Here is a 22,330-nt window from a genome sequence, read left to right on the forward strand (position 1 = left end):
TTTTATCCACACCCTCCCCAGCATTTATTGTTTCTAGATTTTTTGATGATGGCCATTCTGACTGGTGTGAGATGATATCTCATTATAGTTTTGATTTGCATTTCTCTAATGATTAGTGATGTTGAGCATTCTTTCATGTATTTGTTGGCAGTCCGCATATCTTCTTTAGAGAAATGTCTATTTAGGTCTTCTGTCCATTTTTGGACTGGGTTGTTTGTTTTTTTGTTATTAAGCTGCATGAGCTGCTTAAAAATTTTGAAGATTAATCCTTTGTCAGTTGCTTCATTTGCAAATATTTTCTCCTATTCTGAGGGTTGTCTTTTGGTCTTGTTTATGGTTTCCTTTGCTGTGCAAAAGCTTTGAAGTTTCATTAGGTCCCACTTGTTTATTTTTTGTTTGTTTGTTTTTTTAACATCTTTATTGGGGTATAATTGCTTTACAATGGTGTGTTAGTTTCTGCTTTATAACAAAGTGAATCACTTATACATATACATATGTTCCCATATCTCTTCCCTCTTGCGTCTCCCTCCCTCCCACCACCCCTATCCCACCCCTCCAGGCGGTCACAAAGCACCGAGCCGATCCCCCTGTGCCATGCGGCTGCTTCCCACTAGCTATCTACCTTACGTTTGTTAGTGTATATATGTCCATGCCTCTCTCCCGCCCTGTCACAGCTCACCCTTCCCCCTCCCCATATCCTCAAGTCCATTCTCCAGTAGGTCTGTGTCTTTACTCCTGTCTTACCCCTAGGTTCTTCATGACATTTTTTTTCTTAAATTCCATATATATGTGTTAGCATACGGTATTTGTCTTTTGCTTTCTGACTTACTTCACTCTGTATGACAGACTCTAGGTCTATCCACCTCATTACAAATAGCTCAATTTCGTTTCTTTTTATGGCTGAGTAATATTCCATTGTATATATATGCCATATCTTCTTTATCCATTCATCCGATGATGGGCACTTAGGTTGTTTCCATCTCTGGACTATTGTAAATAGAGCTGCAATGAACATTTTGGTACATGACTCTTTTTGAATTGTGGTTTTCTCAGGGTATATGCCCAGTAGTGGGATTGCTGGGTCATATGGTAGTTCTATTTTTAGCTTTTTAAGGAACCTCCATACTGTTCTCCACAGTGGCTGTATCAATTTACGTTCCCACCAACAGTGTAAGAGGGTTCCCTTTTCTCCACACCCTCTCCAGGATTTATTCTTTATAGATTTTTTGATGATGGCCATTCTGACTGGTATGAGGTGATACCTCATTGTAGTTTTGATTTGCATTTCTCTAATGATTAATGATGTTGAGCATCCTTTCACGTGTTTGTTGGCAGTCTGTATATCTTCTTTAGAGAAATGTCTATTTAGGTTTTCTGCCCATTTTTGGATTGGGTTGTCTGTTTTTTTGTTATTGAGCTGCATGAGCTGCTTGTAAATTTTGTAGATTCATCCTTTGTGAGTTGCTTCATTTGCAAATATTTTCTCCCATTCTGAGGGTTGTCTTTTGGTCTTGTTTATGGTTTCCTTTGCTGTGCAAAAGCTTTGAAGTTTCATTAGGTCCTGTTTGTTTATTTTTGTTTTTATTTCCTCTTCTCTAGGAGGTGGGTCAGAAAGGATCTTGTTGTGATTTATGTCATAGAGTCTTCTGCCTATGTTTTCCTCTAAGAGTTTGATAGTTTCTGGCCTTACATTTATGTCTTTAATCCATTTTGAGCTTATTTTTGTGTATGGTGTTAGGGAGTGATCTAATCTCATACTTTTACATGTACCTGTCCAGTTTCCCAGCACCACTTATTGAAGAGGCTGTCTTTTCTCCACTGTACATTCCTGCCACCTTTATCAAAGATAAGGTGTCCATATGTGCGTGGGTTTATCTCTGGGCTTTCTATCCTGTTCCATTGATCTATCTTTCTGTTTTTGTGCCAGTGCCATACTGTCTTGATTACTGTAGCTTTGTAGTATAGTCTGAAGTCAGGGAGCCTGATTCCTCCAGCTCCGTTTTTCATTCTCAAGATTGCTTTGAAAAAAAAAAAAAATTGCTTTGGCTATTCGGGGTCTTTTGTGTTTCCATACAAATTGTGAAATTTTTTGTTCTAGTTCTGTGAAAAATGCCAGTGGTAGTTTGATAGGGATTGCATTGAATCTGTAGATTGCTTTGGGTAGTAGAGTCATTTTCACAATGTTGATTCTTCCAATCCAAGAACATGGTGTATCTCTCCATCTATTTGTATCGTCTTTAATTTCTTTCATCAGTGTCTTATAATTTTCTGCATACAGGTCTTTTGTCTCCTTAGGTAGTTTTATTCCTAGGTATTTTATTCTTTTTGTTGCAGTGGTAAATGGGAGTATTTTCTTGATTTCACTTTCAAATTTTTCATCATTAGTGTATAGGAATGCCAGAGATTTCTGTGCATTAATTTTGTATCCTGCTACTTTACCAAATTCATTGATTAGCTCTAGCAGTTTTCTGGTAGCATCTTCAGGATTCTCTATGTATAGTATCATGTCATCTGCAAACAGTGACAGCTTTACTTCTTCTTTTCCGATTTGGATTCCTTTTATTTCCTTGTCTTCTCTGATTGCTGTGGCTAAAACTTCCAAAACTATGTTGAATAAGAGTGGTGAGAGTGGGCAACCTTGTCTTGTTCCTGATCTTAGTGGAAATGCTTTCAGTTTTTCACCATTGAGGACGATGTTGGCTGTGGGTTTGTCATATATGGCCTTTATTATGTTGAGGAAAGTTCCCTCTATGCCTACTTTCTGGAGGGTTTTTATCATAAATGGGTGATGAATTTTGTCGAAAGCTTTCTCTGCATCTATTGAGATGATCATATGGTTTTTCTCCTTCAGTTTGTTAATATGGTGTATCACGTTGATTGATTTGCGTATATTGAAGAATCCTTGCATTCCTGGAATAAACCCCACTTGATCATGGTGTATGATCCTTTTAATATGCTGTTGGATTCTGTTTGCTAGTATTTTGTTGGGGATTTTTGCATCTATGTTCATCAGTGATATTGGCCTATAGTTTTCTTTCTTTGTGACATCCTTGTCTGGTTTTGGTATCAGGGTGATGGTGGCCTCGTAGAATGAGTTTGGGAGTGTTCCTCCCTCTGCTATATTTTGGAAGAGTTTGAGAAGGATAGGTGTTAGCTCTTCTCTAAATGTTTGATAGAATTTACCTGTGAAGCCATCTGGTCCTGGGCTTTTGTTTGTTGGAAGATTTTTAATCACAGTTTCAATTTCAGTGCTTGTGATTGGTCTGTTCATATTTTCTATTTCTTCCTGATTCAGTCTTGGCAGGTTGTGCATTTCTAAGAACTTGTCCATTTCTTCCAGGTTGTCCATTTTATTGGCATAGAGTTGCTTGTAGTAATCTCTCATGATCTTTTGTATTTCTGCAGTGTCAGTTGTTACTTCTCCTTTTTCATTTCTAATTCTATTGATTTGAGTCTTCTCCCTTTTTTTCTTGATGTGTCTGGCTAATGGTTTATCAATTTTGTTTATCTTCTCAAAGAACCAGCTTTTAGTTTTATTGATCTTTGCTATTGTTTCCTTCATTTCTGTTTCATTTATTTTTGATCTGATTTTTATGATTTCTTTCCTTCTGCTAACTTTGGGGTTTTTTTTTTCTTCTTCCTCTAATTGCTTTAGGTGCAAGGTTAGGTTGTTTATTCGAGATGTTTCCTGTTTCTTAAAGTAGGCTTGTATTGCTGTAAACTTGCCTCTTAGAACTGCTTTTGCTGTATCCCATAGGTTTTGGGTTGTCGTGTCTCCATTGTCATTTGTTTCTAGGTATTTTTTAATTTCCTCTTTGATTTCTTCACTGATCACTTTGTTATTAAGTAGTGTATTGTTTAGCCTCCATGTGTTTGTATTTTTTACAGATCTTTTCCTGTAATTGATATCTAGTCTCATAGCGTTGTGGTTGGAAAAGATACTTGATACAACTTCAATTTTCTTAAATTTACCAAGGCTTGATTTGTGACCCAAGATATGATCTATCCTGGAGAATGTTCCATGAGCACTAGAGAAAAATGTGTATTCTGTTTTTTTGGATGGAATGTCCTATAAATATCAATTAAGTCCATCTTGTTTAATGTATCATTTAAAGCTTGTGTTTCCTTATTTATTTTCATTTTGGATGATCTGTCCATTGGTGAAAGTGGGGTGTTAAATTCCCCTACTATAAATGTGTTACTGTCGATATCCCCTTTTATGGCTGTTAGTATTTGCCTTATGTATTGAGGTGCTCCTATGTTGGGTGCATAAATATTTACAACTGTTATATCTTCTTCTTGGATCGATCCCTTGATCATTATGTAGTGTCCTTCTTTGTCTTTTGTAATAGTCTTTGTTTTAAAGTCTATTTTGTCTGATATGAGAATTGCTAGTCCAGCTTTCTTTTGATTTCCATTTGCATGGAATATCTTTTTCCATCCCCTCACTTTCAGTCTGTATGTGTCCCTAGGTCTGAAGTGGGTCTCTTGAAGACAGCATATATACGGGTCTCGTTTTTGTGTCCATTCGGCTAGTCTGTGTCTTTTGGTTGGAGCATTTAATCCATTTACATTTAAGGTAATTATTGATATGTATGATCCTGTCACCATTTTCTTAATTGTTTTGGGTTTGTTATTGTAGGTCTTTTCTTTCTCTTGTGTTTCCTGCCTAGAGAAGTTCCTTTAGTGTTTGTTGTAAAGCTGGTTTGGTGGTGCTGAACTCTCTCAGCTTTTGCTTGTCTGTAAAGGTTTTAATTTCTCCATCAAATCTGAATGAGATCCTTGCTGGGTAGAGTAATCTTGGTTGCAGGTTTTTCTCCTTCAACACTTTCAATATGTCCTGCCACTCCCTTCTGGCTTGCAGAGTTTCTGCTGAAAGATCAGCTGTTAACCTTATGGGGATTCCCTTGTGTGTTATTTGTTGTTTTTCCCTTGCTGCTTTTAATATGTTTTCTTTGTATTTAATTTTTGACAGTTGGATTAATATGTGTCTTGGCGTATTTCTCCTTGGATTTATCCTGTATGGGACTCTCTGTGCTTCCTGGACTTGATTAACTATTTCCTTTCCCATATTAGGGAAGTTTTCAGCTATAATCTCTTCAAATATTTTCTCAGTCCCTTTCTTTTTCTTTTTTTCTTCTGGAACCCCTATAATTCGAATGTTGGTGCATTTAATATTGTCCCAGAGGTCTCTGAGACTGTCCTCAGTTCGTTTCATTCTTTTTTCTTTATTCTGCTCTGCAGTAGTTATTTCCACTATTTTATCTTCCAGGTCACTCATCCGTTCTTCTGCCTCAGTTATTCTGCTATTGATCCCATCTAGAGTCTTTTTCATTTCATTTATTGTGTTGTTCATCGTTGTTTGTTTCATCTTTAGTTCTTCTCTTCTAGGTCCTTGTTAAATGTTTCTTGCATTTTGTCTATTCTATTTCCAAGATTTGGGATCATCTTTACTATCATTATTCTGAATTCTTTTTCAGGTAGACTGCCTATTTCCTCTTCATTTGTTAGGTCTGGTGGGTTTTTATCTTGCTCCTTCATCTGCTGTGTGTCTTTCTTCTCATTTTGCTTATCTTAACTGTGTTTGGGGTCTCCTCTTTGCAGGCTGCAGGTTCGTAATTCCCGCTGTTTTTCGTGTCTGTCCCCAGTGGCTAAGGTTGGTTCAGTGGGTTGTGTAGGCCTCCTGGTGGAGGGGACTAGTGCCTGTGTTCTGGCGGATGAGGCTGGATCTTGTCTTTCTGGTGGGCAGGTCCACGTCTGGTGGTGTGTTTTGGGGTGTCTGTGGACTTATTATGATTTTAGGCAGCCTCTCTGCTAATGGATGGGGTTGTGTTCCTGTCTTGCTAGTTGTTTGGCATAGGTTGTTTAGCACTGTAGCTTGCTGGTCGCTGAGTGAAGCTGGGTGATAGTGTTGAGATGGAGATCTCTGGGAGATTTTCGCCGTTTGATATTATGTGGAGCTGGGAGGTCTCTTGTGGACCAATGTCCTGAAGTTGGCTCTCCCACCTCAGAGGCACAGCACTGACTCCTGGTTGCAGCACCAAGAGCCTTTCATCCACACGGCTCAGAATAAAAGGGAGAAAATGTAGAAAGAAAGAATTAGTAGAATAAGAAAGAAAGAAAGAAAGGAGGGAAGGAGGGAGGGAGGAAGGAAGGAGGGAAGGAAGGAAAAAAGAAAGAAAGAAGATAAAGTAAAATAAAATAATGTAAAGTAAAATATAATAAAGTTATTAAAATAAAAAAATAATTATTAAGAGAAAAAAACGGACGAATAGAGCCCTAGGACAAATGGTGGAAGTAAAGCTATACAGACAGAATCTCACATAGAAGCATACACATACACACTCACAAAAAAAGGAAAAGGGGAAAAAAATCATAAATCTTGCTCTCAAAGTCCACCTCGTCAATTTGGGATGATCGTTGTCTATTCATGTATTCCACAGATGCAGGGTCCATCAAGTTGATTGTGGAGCTTTAATCCGCTGCTTCTGAGGCTGCTGGGAGAGATTTCCCTTTCTCTTCTTTGTTCTCACATCTCCCAGGGGCTCAGCTTTGGATTTGGCCCCACCTCTGCGTGTAGGTCGCCGGAGGGCATCTGTTCTTCACTCAGACAGGATGGGGTCAAAGGAGCCGCTGATTCGGGGGCTCCGGCTCACCCAGGCCGGGGGTGGGGGGAGGGGCACGGAGTGCGGGGCGAGCCTGCGGCGGCAGAGGCCGGCGTGACGTTGCACCAGCCTGAAGCGCGCCGTGCGTTCTCCCGGGGGAGTTGTCCCTGGTTACCGGGAACCTGGCAGTGGCGGGCTGCACAGGCTCTCCGGAAGTGGCGTGTGGATAGAGACCTGTGATCGCACAAAGGCTTCTTGGTGACGGCAGCAGCGGCGTTAGCGTTTCAGGCCCTTTTAGCCGCGGCTCACGCCCGTCTCTGGAGCTCAGTTACGGAGCATCCTTAATCCCCTCTCCTAGCGAATCAGGATACAAAGCAGGAAAAAAAGTCTCTTGCCTCTTCGGCAGGTCCAGGCTTTTCCCCGGACTCCCTCCCTGCAGGCTGTGTTCATGCCTCGAACCCCAGTCCGCCCCCGGCGCTCCGGCCGAAGCCGGAGCATCAGCTCCCAGCCCCGCCCGCCCCGGCGGGGGAGAACACAAGCCTCTCAGGCTGGTGAGTGCCGGTCGGCACCGATCCTCTGTGCGGGAATCTCTCCTCTTTGACCCCCGCACCCCTGTTACTGGGGGTTTCTTGCCTTTTGGGAGGTCTGAGGTCTTCTGCCAGCGTTCAGTAGGCGTTCTGTAGGAGTTGTTCCACGTGTAGATGTATTTCTGGTGTATCTGTGGGGAGAAAGGTGATCTCCGCATTTTACTCTTCCGCCATCTTCCCGGAAGCTCTGTACTTTATTTTATAAGTTAGTGTAAATAGGATCGCTTTTGATTTATGTTAAAGTTGTACCTCAATACATCTGAGCGTATATATGCAAAGCTGATAATCAGCTATTATGCATCAGTATAATCATAATGGTTGTTTATGGCCAGTGTGTGTTTTGGTTAGTTGTTGTTTATGCTACACATATATATTCAACAGCAACGTTGCAGGCATAAACGATTTAAAACATGAACAGTAAAATATTCTACAGTAGATATGTACTAGTATTTTCATGGAAAGTAGCATCATTGTAAATATTTAGGTGAAGAGCAAAATTGTCTTTATACATATTTATATGTCACATACATATAATTTTTTTTTTTAGAACCTCGTCATCAGAGAAAGCCCAACATATTTTATAGTGGCCCAGCTTCTCCCAAAAGACCAAGATATCGATTATCTTCTGCGGGACCAAGAAGTCCTTATTGTAAACGAATGAACAGGTTTGGTTCTGAAATAGTGACTGATTTATGACAACATAGTTGTCTGTATGTTAAGGTAGGATTGTAGAGTCTTAGGATTAGGTGTATCAGGATAGAATTCTAGAATTGTATATTTGGGAGAGTTAGCTCTATGCCTTTAGTGTTCTAATCCCCACTACCACTGACTAGTTTTTGGTTTTGCTTCCACTGATAGGAATTGTTAACAACTACCATGGTAAGGTAGTTTGTTCCATTGTTCCACACTAATAATAGAGAGCTACCTTTGCTTCAGTGTTTACTGTATTCCTGGCTTGGTGTTAAGCATTTTACATAGATTGTTTCATTTAATTTTCACATTAAGTTAGAGTATAGGTTTAGTCTTCTCTTCACATACTGTCCTAGATATATTTTCTTACCATGACAAATTCTAAGTTACATAGCTTCTAGACTTATGACTGTGACCATCCATTTTTGGATATATTTTTCAAATTTGCTCTTCTTACATACTGGGAAACATTAATTTTCTATGACTATTCAAATTATTTGTGGGTTTCTTTTCCTTTTACATCCTAACACTTGTTGCCTATCTGTCATACTTAAGTCTAAAGAGGTAATTCTTGTTATTTCTTCATTCTCCTGAGTAATAACAGATTTTCTGATGCATTAGAAATTTTCTGGGTAATAGTAGCATTATAGTAGTTCATGAATGAGAAAACTTATAGGGTGAAGCCTAAAAAGGCAGAAAAAAATGACACTCATGTGGGGAATGGTGCTTTTTTCCTAGTATTATTAATGTGCTCAGAAGTAAGACTGAGGTCTTATGAGACTTCAACTATTCGAACAGTTTTTAGAAGCCTCCTCATTAGATGCAGACTATATCTGATCATGTTTTGGCCATGGAAGGCAACACCTCTATAGGTACTGACAAATTTCTCTCTTCTAGGACAAATATGAACCCAGGGTCTTTTAATTTGATGTTCAGAGTCTCAAAATCACAAGTGTACGGTCTAGATTTCTTGTTTCATCATCCCTTTTCACACAACCAGAGCCCAGAAGCATAGAGAATCAGAAAGACCACCTGTCAGGGCTGCCCAAGATAAACTGCACTTGAAAAGAGGCCAGTCACAACTACTGAAGCCCGCGTGCCTAGAGCCCATGTTCCACAACAGGAGAAACCACCTCAGTGAGAAGCCCGCGCACTGCAACGAAGAGTAGCCCCCGCTCGCCGCAACTAGAGAAAGCCTGCGCGCAGCAACAAAGACCCAACGCAGCCAAAAATAATAAATAAATTTTAAAATAAATAAATAAATAATAAAATAAAATAGGTAACCAACAAGGACCTGTATAGCACAGGGAACTATACTCAATATCTTGTAATAACCTATAAGGAAAAAGAATCTGAAAAAGAATATATACATATTTTTATATATAGATGTATGTATAACTGAATCACTGTGCTGTACACCTGAAACTAACACAACATTGTAAATCAACTATACTTCAATTAAAAAAAAAAGTTAAACACACACACAAAAAAAGAAAAGAGGCCAGGGACTTTTGTGATGGTCCAGTGGGTAAGACTCAGCGCTCCCAGTTCCGGGGGCCCGGGTTCGATAGCCGGTCAGGGAACTAGATCCCACATGCATGCTGCAATTAAGAAGTCCACATGCCACAGCAAAGATCCTGTGTGCCACAACTAAGACCCAGTGCAGCCAAAATAAGTTAATAAATATTAAAAAAAAAAAAAAAGGAGGCCATGCTGTCAGTACTTTTCATAGGCCCCATAGGATATTGTTAAAGACCAATATTTTGATAGTGTAATTTAATGATCTTCAGAAAAGGAGAGTAAGGTGTAGTGCTCCCTGGAGTCCCCATCAAGCATAGGGCCCAGGGCAGCTGTCTTGGTTGACTGACTCACAAAACAGGCCTATGTTTGATCCCACAGAAGTGAGAGGCTGGCAGTTACTTTGAAATTTAATTTCTTTTCCCATATTTAATGTGTTTATATTTCTGGAATTAACATGCTTGTTGATTGACTTACCTCTGTAATCACCACCTACGATATATCTTGCAGTAGGGAGGAATTTTTTTTGCCTGTTTGGTGCTTGAGTTCCCATATTTGGTTCACAGGGTATACTCTTTCTCTGTGGAGAGTGTCTCATGTCATTGCATAGCTCCTTGGGTACAGGATTTTTTCCCCCTCCTATTATTTAACAAATGTTTGAGTACTACTATGTGCCAAGCACTATGGATATAAAAATGACTTAAGTCAGAATTCCTGCCCTTGGATCTCGGACTAGTGGAGGATTCTGACTCATTTAAACTATGAACCAAGAGGTTTAATCTGTACCCTGAGTCACATTATTTGGCTTAATTACCTTGGTGTTGGTTTTGATAATTCCCTTTAGACTTTTTCTTTTTGATAACAACTTTATTGTGATATAATTCACATGCCATATAGTTCGCCCATTTAAAGTATACAATTCAATGGTTTTTATTCACTGAGTTGTGCAACTATCACCACAATTTTGTTTTATTTTTTAATATTAGTTTTATTTATTTATTTATTTTGGCTGCACCAGGTCTTAGTTGTGGCACGCGGGATCTTTGTTGCAGCATGTGGAATCTTTTAGTTGCAGCATGTGGACTTCTTAGTTGTGGCATGCAAACTCTTAGTTGCGGCATGCATGCGGGATCTAGTTCCCCTACCAGGGATCAAACCTGGGCCCCTTGCATTGGGAGAGTGGAATCTTACCCACTGGACCACCAGGGAAATCCCAACCACCACAATTTTAGAACATTTTTCTTGCCTCAAAAAGTAACCCTGGGGACTTACCTGGTGGTCCAGTGGTTAAGACTCAGCTCTCCCAATGTAGGGGGCACAGGTTCCATCCCTGACCAGGGAACTGAGATCCCGTACATGCACGGTGTGACCAAAAAAAAGAAAAAAGAAATGTAACCCCGTACTCTTTAGTTATCACTCGCCAATGCTTCCAGCCCTAACCTACCACTGTTCTATTTTCTGTCCGTATAGATTCTGGGTATTTCATATAAGTGGAATTCTTTGTGACTGGCTTCTTTTGCTTGGTATAATATTTTCCAGGTTCATCCGCATTGTAGGATGTATTAGTACTTCATTCCTTTTTATTGCCAAATAAGATTCCATTGTATAAATATACTATACTTTGTTTATCCCTTTATTAGTTGATAGACATTTGGGTTGATTCTACTTTTTGGCTATTATGAGTAATGCTATTATGAACATTCATGTACAACTTTTTGTGTGAACAAATGTTTTCATTTCTCTTGGGTATATACCTAAAAGTGGAATTGCTAGATCAAATGCTAGCTATATTTAATGTTTTGAGGAATTGCCAGATTGTTTTTCCAAAATGGCTGCTGCACTTTACATTTCCACAAGCAATGTACTAGAGTTCCAATTTCTCTACACCTTTACTAACACTTGTTATTACCTGATCTTTTGAATGTAGCCCTTTAAACCTTTTTTTTTTTTTCAATTTCTTCACCATGGTGGAGTTAACATCTCATTCCTTCTAACAACTTTAATGGTAGTCATTTGGCTTATTAGTCTTTTTACTTTTTCTTGAAGAGACCAGCGTCTGTTTATCATTTATATCCTACTTAGGCAGGGAAAGAAAGCACACATCCAAAGAGTTGTTTGAACATTGCTCTTAGTGAAACTTGCAGCCACAATGTAGGATTTTTGAAGGGTCTTTGGCGTACTTACATAGCAGAACTTCAGAAATGCTGCCTTTAAGTAGGATTTTCTTTCTTCCTTGTGATTGCTAACCTCTAGTCATCTAAAGTTTACTCTTTAGCTTCAGTTTGGAGTTTCTGGAACAAGCCTAGCCCCTTTAAACAAGAAGGTAACATAAATAGCACAATTGCTTCACCGGTATTACAAAGTACACGTTACTGGTTGTCAAGGAACTAGAACTGGCAACTCTAGACGCTCTGGTTAGGTTCAAAGTGCTGGTTCAGTGCTGTCTGTGCCAAATTTTTCAAAAGTTATTAGTAAAATGGAAAAATGAAAAAGTGAATGTGGGTATATGTATTTAGAATTTTTTTAAAAAACTGAAATAATGGCCTTTCTACAGTGTAATTTTGAAGAACTAGGACTGCCTAGGTTGTGAGTTCAGCTCTACCACTTATTAATGACCTTTTCCAAGTTATTTATCCTCTCCATGCTTTAGTTTTTTGATCTGTAGAATGGAGACAGTAGCACCTATCTCATAGAATTGTGCAAATTAGGTGAGTTAATACCTATAAAATGTTTAAAATAGTATCTGGCATATGTTAAGTTCTATATGCGTTTGTAACTATAATGTTCAAAAATAATCCCTACTTTGCACATCAGACGTTGGAAACTTTCTCAGTCCACAAGGTTTTGTTGTTTGCTTATAACTTTATTTGTTTATGAAATAAACAACTGGAGATCATCAATGTGGTAGTGTACAGAAGGTGGATTTTTTTTTAAATAGACAAAGGTTTTGAATTATACCATCATTGACTAATTCTGATATTTTAAGCAAGTTCTTTAAACTATGAGCCACGTTGGCCCCAACTGTATAATGAGCCTACTAATATGTACTTGTCCAATTTTAATTAAGTTTGATAATACGTCAACCACCTGGTACAAGAAACACTTAGTAAATGTTAGTCCTTTTTATTAATTGTTAGTCTTAATTATGTGAATACCCACTGAATTCACACACAATTATGTATATTACATAATTATAAGTAAGATTCTATTATAATATTAATGATAGTATTAAATAAGTTAGTCTTGCATATAAAACTGGAGACTTGTACTCGGTGGTTTTACAGGCAGATCACAAATATGGTCTTTGGACGTGTTTGAATGGGTAGATGGTGAAGGATTATTTTCTTACTTATATCTGTTTCCACAGCCCCTTATCAAAACCCTGGGGCTGCTTTATATTTCAGAATTCAGATTTGGGGGAGGGATTTACAAAGAAAACATACAACATATATAATGTGCAATATTAACATTTGTAGGTGTGTCTGGGCCAGCACTGTATAGTCAGATATATTAATTTTATAGTAAAATGTATGAATAACCATAGTAAGCAGGACAAATAGAGATTTTGAATTGCCTTTATGACATTTCAGGTCATGTTTTGCTGCTAAGTGAATAATGAAAAAAGTTGTTTTCAGAGGTTTTTTTTAGGTATAAGATTCTGGACCTCAATTTTTCAGATAATAGATTGTGAACCTTTTATATTTTTGGACATACCTACTTAACCATGATTGTACTCTGACTCAGGAAATGCTCTAGACCCTGAGCCAATAGAATGATTAAATCTGGTTTTCCCAGCCAGATTCTGTTTTTATTCTGTGAGTCTTTGCAACTGTCCAAAGGCAGAAGTGATTTTAAAACTTTTTGAGTATTTGCAGCACTCAGCATTGTATTTTGTTTTGAATTTTATTTATTTTTTTATACAGCAGGTTCTTATTAGTTTCTATTTTATACATACTAGTGTATATATGTCAATCCCAATCTCCCAATTCATCCCACCACCACCACCCCACCCACCATTGTCCCCCCTTGGTGTCCGTAAGTTTGTTCCCTACACCTGTGTCTCTATTTCTGACTTGCAAACAGGTTCATCTGTACCATTTTTCTAGATTCCACATATATCAGCATCATATTGGATACTACCAACCAGCCTACGATTTTGATTATTTTTATCTTTTTTTTTTTTTTTCGGTACGCGGGCCTCTCACTATTGCGGCCTCTCGCGTTGTGGAGCACAGGCTCCGGATGCGCAGGCGGACTCTCAACCACTGCGCCACCAGGGAAGCCCTATTTTTGTCTTTTTTTTTTTAATTAATTTATTTATTTTTGGCTGTGTAGGGTATTCGTTGCTGCGCACGGGCTTGCTCTAGTTGTGGTGAGTGGGGGCTACTCCTCGTTGCGGTGCGTGGGCTTCTCATTGCGGTGGCTTCTCTTGTTGCGGATCACAGGCTCTAGGCGCGTGGGCTTCAGGGGTTGTGGCTCGCGGGCTCTAGAGCGCAGGCTCAGTAGTTGTGGCGCACGGGCTTAGTTGCTCCGCGGCATGTGGCATCTTTCCAGAACAGGGCTCAAACCCATGTCCTCTGCATTGGCAGGCGGATTCTTAACCACTGCACCACCAGGGAAGTCCAATACCTTAATTTTTTAAATATTGATTTTGTATGATTAAATGATAATATTTTGGATATATTGGGATATATAAAATACATTATTAAAATTAATTTTACTCTGTTTAATGTGGTTAATAGAAAATTTTAAATTACATTTTTGGCTTGCATTTCATATCTATTGGACAGCAATGAGATCATTCAAAAGTTATGTACTTTGCCTTCATTTCATAAAAATGTGCATCTAACCTTATGGCTTTTTTTTTTTTTTTTTTTGGCTGCCCTGGGTCTTAGCTGTGGCAGGTGGGCTGCTTAGTTGCAGCTCCCCGGCTCCTTAGTTGCAGCACGTTGGCCCCGTAGTTGCGGCTCCAGGGCTCCTTAGTTGTGGCTCACGGGCTCCTTAGTTGTGACATGCGAACTCTTAGTTGCGGCATGCATGTGGGTGTGGGATCGGACCCAGGCCCCCTGCATTGGGAGCACGGAGTCCCATCCACTGCACCACCAGGGCAGTCCCAATCCTATGGTTTTTATTATTATGCAGTTCTATTAAGAATTGTTTAAGAAATATCTTTTTAAAAGCCACAGCTGAAAACTTTTCCATCTTAGACTTTACAGTATAAATTCCTCGTGGAGTTTGAGACTAGCAAGAATTGTCACTTGGGGTGAGCATGGTGTGCTTTTACTTGTGTTCAGTTGGAGCAGGCATTTTTTGCTTAGGCATTCTGCTACAAGCATCTTAACTTTTAACATAAGTGTGTTCATTCTTCCAGCTATAAAACAAGCAGGTTTTTCTAGGTATATTTTTTGTAACCTACCATAACTGTTTTTGAAAGTAATTAGGAAAATAGTGATTCATTCTTGCTTGAAAGGGTTGATATGGATCCAGGTGCTGGTAGACTGAGTATTTTGCTGAGAGGTATAGTAGCAGAGTTGTTGCAGATCTGGAGACATGCTGCTTGTATGTGATTCCTAGATTTGCCATTTCCTAGTTGCGTGATCTTGGGCATTACAGTTAACCTTTCTGTGCCTCGGTTTTCTTTTAAAATTGGGGAAATAATAATACCTACTTCATAAGAATATTGTGAGGATTTAATGAATTTATACATGTAAATCACCTAAACTAAAACAGTGTTTGACAAATGGTAAACTCCCTGTAGGTCAGACAAGATTATTATAATGTATATTGATACTTTCTGAATTCTCAACCATGAATTACTTTATGTTGCTGTGGTATCTTGAAAACTGGTATTTTCATTTGATTGTATATCTTTAATAATAAAGGTTCAGATATAAATATTTCTAACACTTAAGTTCTCAACCTCTAAAGAAAATGAGGAACTTGAAACACATAATCTCATGATTTCCCCATTTGAAATTTTTTTAATTCTTAAGAAAAATGTATATATTCTAACATGGAATTTGGGGAAGGAAAGGGGGTTGATGAATGGGTTTTTTTTTTAATCTTTTTAAAATAGGTGCCTCCCACTAAATTTTCGGAAAGATGAATTAAAAGGAATTTATAAAGATGGAATGAAAATTGGAGGAAGCCTTGCTGATGTTGATCTAATGCAAGTAGATTCTTCAGTAAGTACAGTCTGAAATGTTATTTTTTGCTTCAGTTCAAAGTTAAAAAAGAAATCAATTGTTTTATCAGAAATTTTAATCTTTATAGATTCTTTTCTTTCTTCTTTTAATCTTTAGGCCACAACTAAGATCCTGTTACTCAGTTGACTGTGTGTGGCTTGGGTAGTTTGGGAATGGAGTAAGATTTTAATTTTGATTCCAAATTTAAGAATGTCAATGTTTCCCTTCCATTACCAGGTGCGATTTGATAGTGTTGGTGGCTTGTCTAATCATATTGCAGCTCTAAAAGAGATGGTGGTGTTTCCACTACTTTATCCAGAAGTCTTTGAAAAATTCAAAATTCAACCTCCAAGGTAATTTAATTATACATTTTATTTTAGCCAAAATCTGAGCTATGCTATGTCCAGAAAGATAATGCTTCTCTGTTGAAAATTTTCAGGTCTACAGTAATTTGTTATATTTGCCCTGCAACATCCTGGGTGTTTCGAATATTTTACTTTCTTAATGTTTAACATGAAAAATGGTTTCAAAATTGATTCTCCATTAAAAAAAAAATCGTTTTCCATGGCTTTTCATAATTTAGTAGAATTCCTCTCATACATACTCTTTACTTTTTTTCTTTCAGTTTTGTAATTTAGTTTTGAATTTATGTCAAAGTAATACATGTATGTAATTTTTAATATATTCTTTATTTTATAATGAAGTATATGTACATAATTTTAAAAGTTAAATAGTACTATAAGTTTTACAAAGAAAAAATGGTAGTAGTCCCTTCTGTTTTTTCTGTTTTAGACATAATATATAGACTTCCTGTGAACAATGACTATTTGACTCTTACTTTCCCCACCCTCCACATATACACATTTTCCCCCTTCCATATTTCCAGTAGTTTATTTATATATAGATAAACTTGATTTTCACTGTTTGCTTTATGACTATGTAAATATTTCTTGCAGTTTAGCCATGTATTATATAACTTCATTTCCTCTTTTATATCTCTCCTCTCCCCACCATAAAACTCCTAGAGGAAAACATAGGCAGAACACTCTTTAACATAAATCATAGCAAAATTTTTTTGGATCTGTTTCCTAAAACAAAGGAAATAAAAGCAAAATAAACAAATGAGACATAGTTATATTAAAAGCTTTTGCACAGCAAAGGAAACCATTGACAAAACACAAAGACAACATATGGGAGAAGATATTTGCAAATGATATGACTGACTGATAAGGGGTAAATATCCAACATATATAAACAGCTCATATAACTCAACATTAAAAAACAAAAAACATGATTAAAAAATGGGCAAAAGAACTGAATAGATATTTTTCCAAAGGGGACATGCAGATGGCCAACAGGCAGTTGAAAAGATGCTCAGCATCATTAATCATCAGGGAAATGCAAATCAAAACCACAATGAGATATCACCTCACACCTGTCAGAATGGCTGTTATCAAAAAGAACACAAATACGGCTTCCCTGGTGGCACAGTGGTTAAGAATCCACCTGCCAATGCAAGAGACATGGGTTCGAGCCCTGGTCCGGGAAGATTCCACATGCCATGGAGCAACTAAGCCCGTGCACCACAACTACTGACCCTGCGCTCTAGAGCCCACAAGCCACAGCTACCAAAGCCCATGCGCCTAGAGCCTGTGCTCCGCAACAAGAGAAGCCACCGCAATGAGAAGCCCACTCAGCACAACGAAGAGTAGCCCCCGCTTGCCGCAACTAGAGAAAGCCTGCATGCAGCAACAAAGACCCAACACAGCCATAAATAAATAAATAAATAAATTTATTTTAAAAAGAACACAAATAACAAATGTGGGGAAAATGTGTAGAAAAGGGAACCCTCATACATTGTTGGTGGGAGTGTAAATTGGTGCACTACTGTGGAAAACAGTATGGAGGTTTCTCAAAAAACTAAAGATAGAACTACCACCGTATGCCCCAGTAATTCCACTCCTGGGTATATATCTGAAAAAAACAAAAACACTAATTCAAAAAGACACATGCAACCCAATGTTCATAGCAGCATTATTTACAGTTGCCAAGTTATGGAAGCAACCTAAGTGTCCATCAGCAGATGAATGGATAAAGAAGATGTGGTATGTATATACTCAATGGAATACTACTCAGCCATAGAAAAAGAATGAAATTTTGCCATTTGCAGCAACACTGATGGACTTGGAGGGCATTATGCTGAGTGAAATAAGTCAGACAGAGGAAGGCAGATACTGTATGATATCACTCATGTGTGGAATACGAAAGTACAATACACTAGTGAATATAAGAAAAAAGAAGCAGACTCACAGATATGGAGGACAAACTAATGCTTACCAGTGGGGAGAGGGAACTGGGGAGGGGCAATATAGGGGTAGGGGATTAAGAGGTACAAACTATTAGGTATAAAATAAGCTACAAGGATATATTGTACAACATAGGGAATAGAGCACATATTTTCTAATTACTATAAATGGAATATAACCTTTAAAAATTGTGAATTACTATATTGTATGCCTGTAACTTAGTTAATATTTTATATCCACTATACTTGAATTTTAAAAATTAAAGTAAAAAAATTCAACAACAGATTCCTTCAATTTTTTCTCTTCATTTCCCCTTCCTTACATTTCCCCTTTCTTACATTTCTGCTCATAAAAAATCAATATATGACTATGTTAAACTATTTTCATATGGTATGTTCTCTTTCCATTTTAATGGCTGAATAATATTCCATTTTGTGGATGTATCACATTTTATTTAATTGATTCTGCTATTCCTGGCTATTTTGTTTTCTCCTGTTTTCATTATCACAGATATCAATATCATGAACATCTCATTGCTTCCTCTTTATGGGAATCATTAAGTTTTTTCTTTAAGATACCACCTTACAAATAAGATTACTGTGAGATATATTTAAAAAAAAAATATATATATATATATATATATATATATTTTTTTTTTTTTTTTTTTTTTACGGTATGCGGGCCTCTCACCACTGTGGCCTCTCCCGCTGCAGAGCAGAGGCTCCGGACGTGCAGGCTCAGTGGCCATGGCTTACGGGCCCAGCTGCCTTGCAGCATGTGGGATCCTCCTGGACCGGGGCACGAACCCACGTCCCCTGCATAGGCAGGCGGACTCTCAACCACTGCGCCACCAGGGAAGCCCAAAAATAGATATATTTTTAAAAATCTGTTTCTGTCTTGACTTTTGTACATTGAAATCACTGGTTTATTTCACTTGTCTTAACAATTGCTTTGTTTTTTTCTTAACAATTGCTTTGTTTTCTTAACAATTGCTTTGTTTTTTTACCATTTGCATTTGATTATATTCATTTCTTATTATTTTTTATTTCTTTTGGCTGCAATGCGCGGCTTGTGGGATACTAGTTCCCTGACCAGGGATTGAACCCGCGCCCTGGCAGTGCAAGCACCAAGTCCTAAACACTGGACTGCCAGGGAATTCCCTTATTTTTCTTTTATTTTTTTCTTGACTTTGAATAGATTTTATCCATCACTTGTGATTTTTTTTTTTTTTTTGCCATTCTTATTTTGTCATTTCTGTTTTTCTGGGATCTTCCTTAACTTTTCTTTTCAAGAGCAGTTATTTGATGATCATTTCTAGTAAGATTATGAATATAACCCATTTTCTCAGAATTCTGTCCTGAGAACAATGAATAACTTTGGAAATATGTGAAAAAGCTGTACATTACCCTATGACAGTGCAGTGATGTCACCAAAAATTATCTTGAATTCTTTGTGTTGTCCTAGTCCCTGTCACCCAGCCACTACTTCAAGTTCTCTCTTCTTTTATCTTATTTTCTCTTGTGTCCATTCCCACTGTTTTCTTGCAAAACTTTTGCTGTTATGTTACTGGTGCTCAGACCAAAGATTATACGTGAAATCTGCTGTTCTTTCCCCTGATATGTTATAAAATTAAACAGTCAGGTCTTTTCAATCATAACTTTTATGCAAGATAAGATAATATGATGAGCATGATGAATGAATGAAAGAAAATATGTTTCACATAAAGGGTTTTATTTAGTTTCAATATTAATTTTATAGTATGAATATTAATTCCTAGGTTTTAAGTTGTGCTTTGTGGATTGAAATGATATTTCACTTGTCTTAATTACATTCTTATTCATTAAATGTATCCATGAAATTGGTTTCTAAGTTTTTGTTTGGTCTGTTTTTCAGTATAGTACTAAAATAATACTTATTCTTTTACAGGGGTTGCTTGTTTTATGGTCCACCTGGAACTGGAAAAACTCTGGTTGCTAGAGCACTTGCCAATGAATGCAGTCAAGGGGATAAAAGAGTAGCATTTTTCATGAGGAAAGGTGCTGATGGTCTGAGTAAGTGGGTAGGAGAATCTGAAAGACAGCTGCGATTGCTATTTGATCAGGTATGATATTAAAATTTACCTGTATAGATCTGTAATCAGTGTAGATTAAGTATAAGGATTGGATAAACCTTGCATTTGATCACTTTTCATAGAAATAAACTCATAATAATTATACCAAATATATACTCTTCCTAGATTATTTTCCTTTGTCGTGTCATGATTACACCAACGTATGATGAACAGTTTTATAGTAAAAAGAGGAAGGAATAATTGGGTCTAAGTTCTCTGGAGTCTTAGGTCTCATATCTAAAGACTAGAGACAGAGTGGTAGTCTCACTCTTAAAAGAGACGACAGTAGTGAGTTATGTTTCAGTATATGAGCTGAAGATTAGCTCTGCCCTAGAGTGGCTTTCAGTTTCATATCCCAATTGTATTGACAGTAAGTTGTGAGATAATAGCATTCTTAGCTACTGAGGCATATTGTTGCAAATGCTTTTATATCTCTTTGTAGAATTCACTGAGGTTTTTTTGTTTTAACTTTACTGAAATAGATTTTAAACTATGGCATCTTATTAAATAAATGTTTTTTTCCTCCTGACATGGAGGAAAGCTATGTCACTGTCTTCTATTCTTTGTCTTGTTTCGACAGTTGGTCTTCAGTAGATATTTTTTGTGTCCCAATAATTGTAGCTGTATGAAATCTGAGGGATATAACCAGTGGAGTATATTGAATGTTTCCAGCTGAAAATGCAAATAAACTTAAGTTGTATGCTCTTATAATTTATTATGTCTGAATCATTAAAACATAGTTCTTGAGTTTATATTTTTAAAAACTTCTTATAAGCAAATAGGAATGAAAATGGATTAAAATGCTTTATACTAAGTCTATGTATTTGAAGTTTTTCATGATAACATGCAATCACTGGACTTGCTTCCTAGGCCTATCAGATGCGCCCATCAATTATTTTCTTTGATGAAATCGATGGTCTGGCTCCAGTACGATCAAGCAGGCAAGATCAAATTCACAGGTAAAACTTGCTTGATGGTACTTCTGCCTTTCTTCCTATATTCTGAGCAGTATTGATGTTGCATGAGGGATAGAATGTTAGATGGTGAAAGAAAGTTTATAAACCAGTGTTGTTTGGTAGTAGAAACCAATGTGTAGTACAGAAGAAAAAGAAAAAGTGAACCTGTTCTAAAGGGTAGGGTGTTCTCAAGCACAGTATTGGTTATAGATTTAACTTGTGATACAGACCTAAATGCCCATTGGCCAGTGAGGTAAGGCAAATAAAATGAGTGAGGCAGGCCAGTGATAAGGGTGGGTCTGGGAAATGTGGCTGAGTGTCCAATCATGAAGAGCGTGGCCAATTGTTTTTAGCTCCAGCCTATTACTGAAGTGCAAAAGCTGACTCAGACTTGAAAAATAAATTTTCTTTCCTCAATTTTATATTCAGATTTTTGCGTTAAATATCTTTTAGGTGTTGCCAACTAATTCAGATGCTTTTTTTTTTTTTTACCCTAGTACTAGCCCAACTTCCTGATTTTCAGAATGGGAAAGTTGCATCTCCCCTGTGATAATTGCTTACCCAAGGGAGCAGTTTTCACTAGTACCACTGACTCAACCTGAATCTAAATTCATTTTAGTCCTAGTTCATCTTCAGTTTTTCACAGCTTCTTTTTAAATGCAATTATTTAATTAATTTGGGTACCCAAAAGCAAATGTTTGCATGCTTTCATTATGCCAGTATTGTTTTTCATTGTAGATAATATAAAAGAGAAACGAGACATAAAATTATGAGTGATAGGTAGGTTTTGGCTTTTCTAACACCTAACAACATTTACTATATTCTGGTCTCCTTCTTTGACTTGATACTATAAAATTTTATTTGTTCTGAGTAAATTAAAATGTTTACTCCTATATGGTAAAAATAGTTGTGTGTGCACATACCCTACCAATAATCATACACACTTTTTATATATATGACACATTTCATTATCAGCCATACTGTATTCATTGTGTTGATAGGGAAAAATATATTTAACAATACGACCATCACTTTGCAATCAAGTAATTGAGTACTTACTGTATTTTGGAACAGTTCTAAAAGGGATTAGAGAAATTTTAACAAGAAATATAGAATAATTTTAGCAAGCACTTATCATTTCAAATATATATTTTTAAGAGAACTTTAGTTTTTTGTTTTTTCCAAAGACTTAAAAAATCTGAGAGAAAAACATTTTTGTTAAATTAAGCTTATTTATTTATTTACTTTAAGGGAGTAAATCTTTTTCTTTTTTTTTACAAATGTATTTATTTATTTATATTTTTTATTTTTGGCTGTGTGGGTATTCGTTGCTGCGCGCGGGCTTTCTCTAGTTGCGGCGCTCAGGGGCTGCT

The 22,330-nt window shown here is 37.2% G+C and overlaps 1 protein-coding gene across 1 annotated transcript in view; it reads left to right on the top strand.

The window, feature by feature from the left end:
* The window catches only part of ATAD2 (ATPase family AAA domain containing 2), a 70,382-nt gene that overhangs the window by 24,021 nt on the left and 24,031 nt on the right, over positions 1-22,330 (top strand). Inside the window, exons 8-12 of the mRNA XM_079902184.1 lie at positions 7,740-7,857; positions 15,477-15,585; positions 15,823-15,938; positions 19,818-19,992; positions 20,872-20,960. Of these exons, the coding sequence (XP_079758310.1) occupies positions 7,740-7,857; positions 15,477-15,585; positions 15,823-15,938; positions 19,818-19,992; positions 20,872-20,960 (607 nt within the window). The remainder of the gene's footprint in view (positions 1-7,739; positions 7,858-15,476; positions 15,586-15,822; positions 15,939-19,817; positions 19,993-20,871; positions 20,961-22,330) is intronic.

This window comes from Stenella coeruleoalba (genome assembly GCF_951394435.1).
Source record: "Stenella coeruleoalba genome assembly, chromosome: 17".
NCBI classification, from domain to species: domain Eukaryota; kingdom Metazoa; phylum Chordata; class Mammalia; order Artiodactyla; family Delphinidae; genus Stenella; species Stenella coeruleoalba.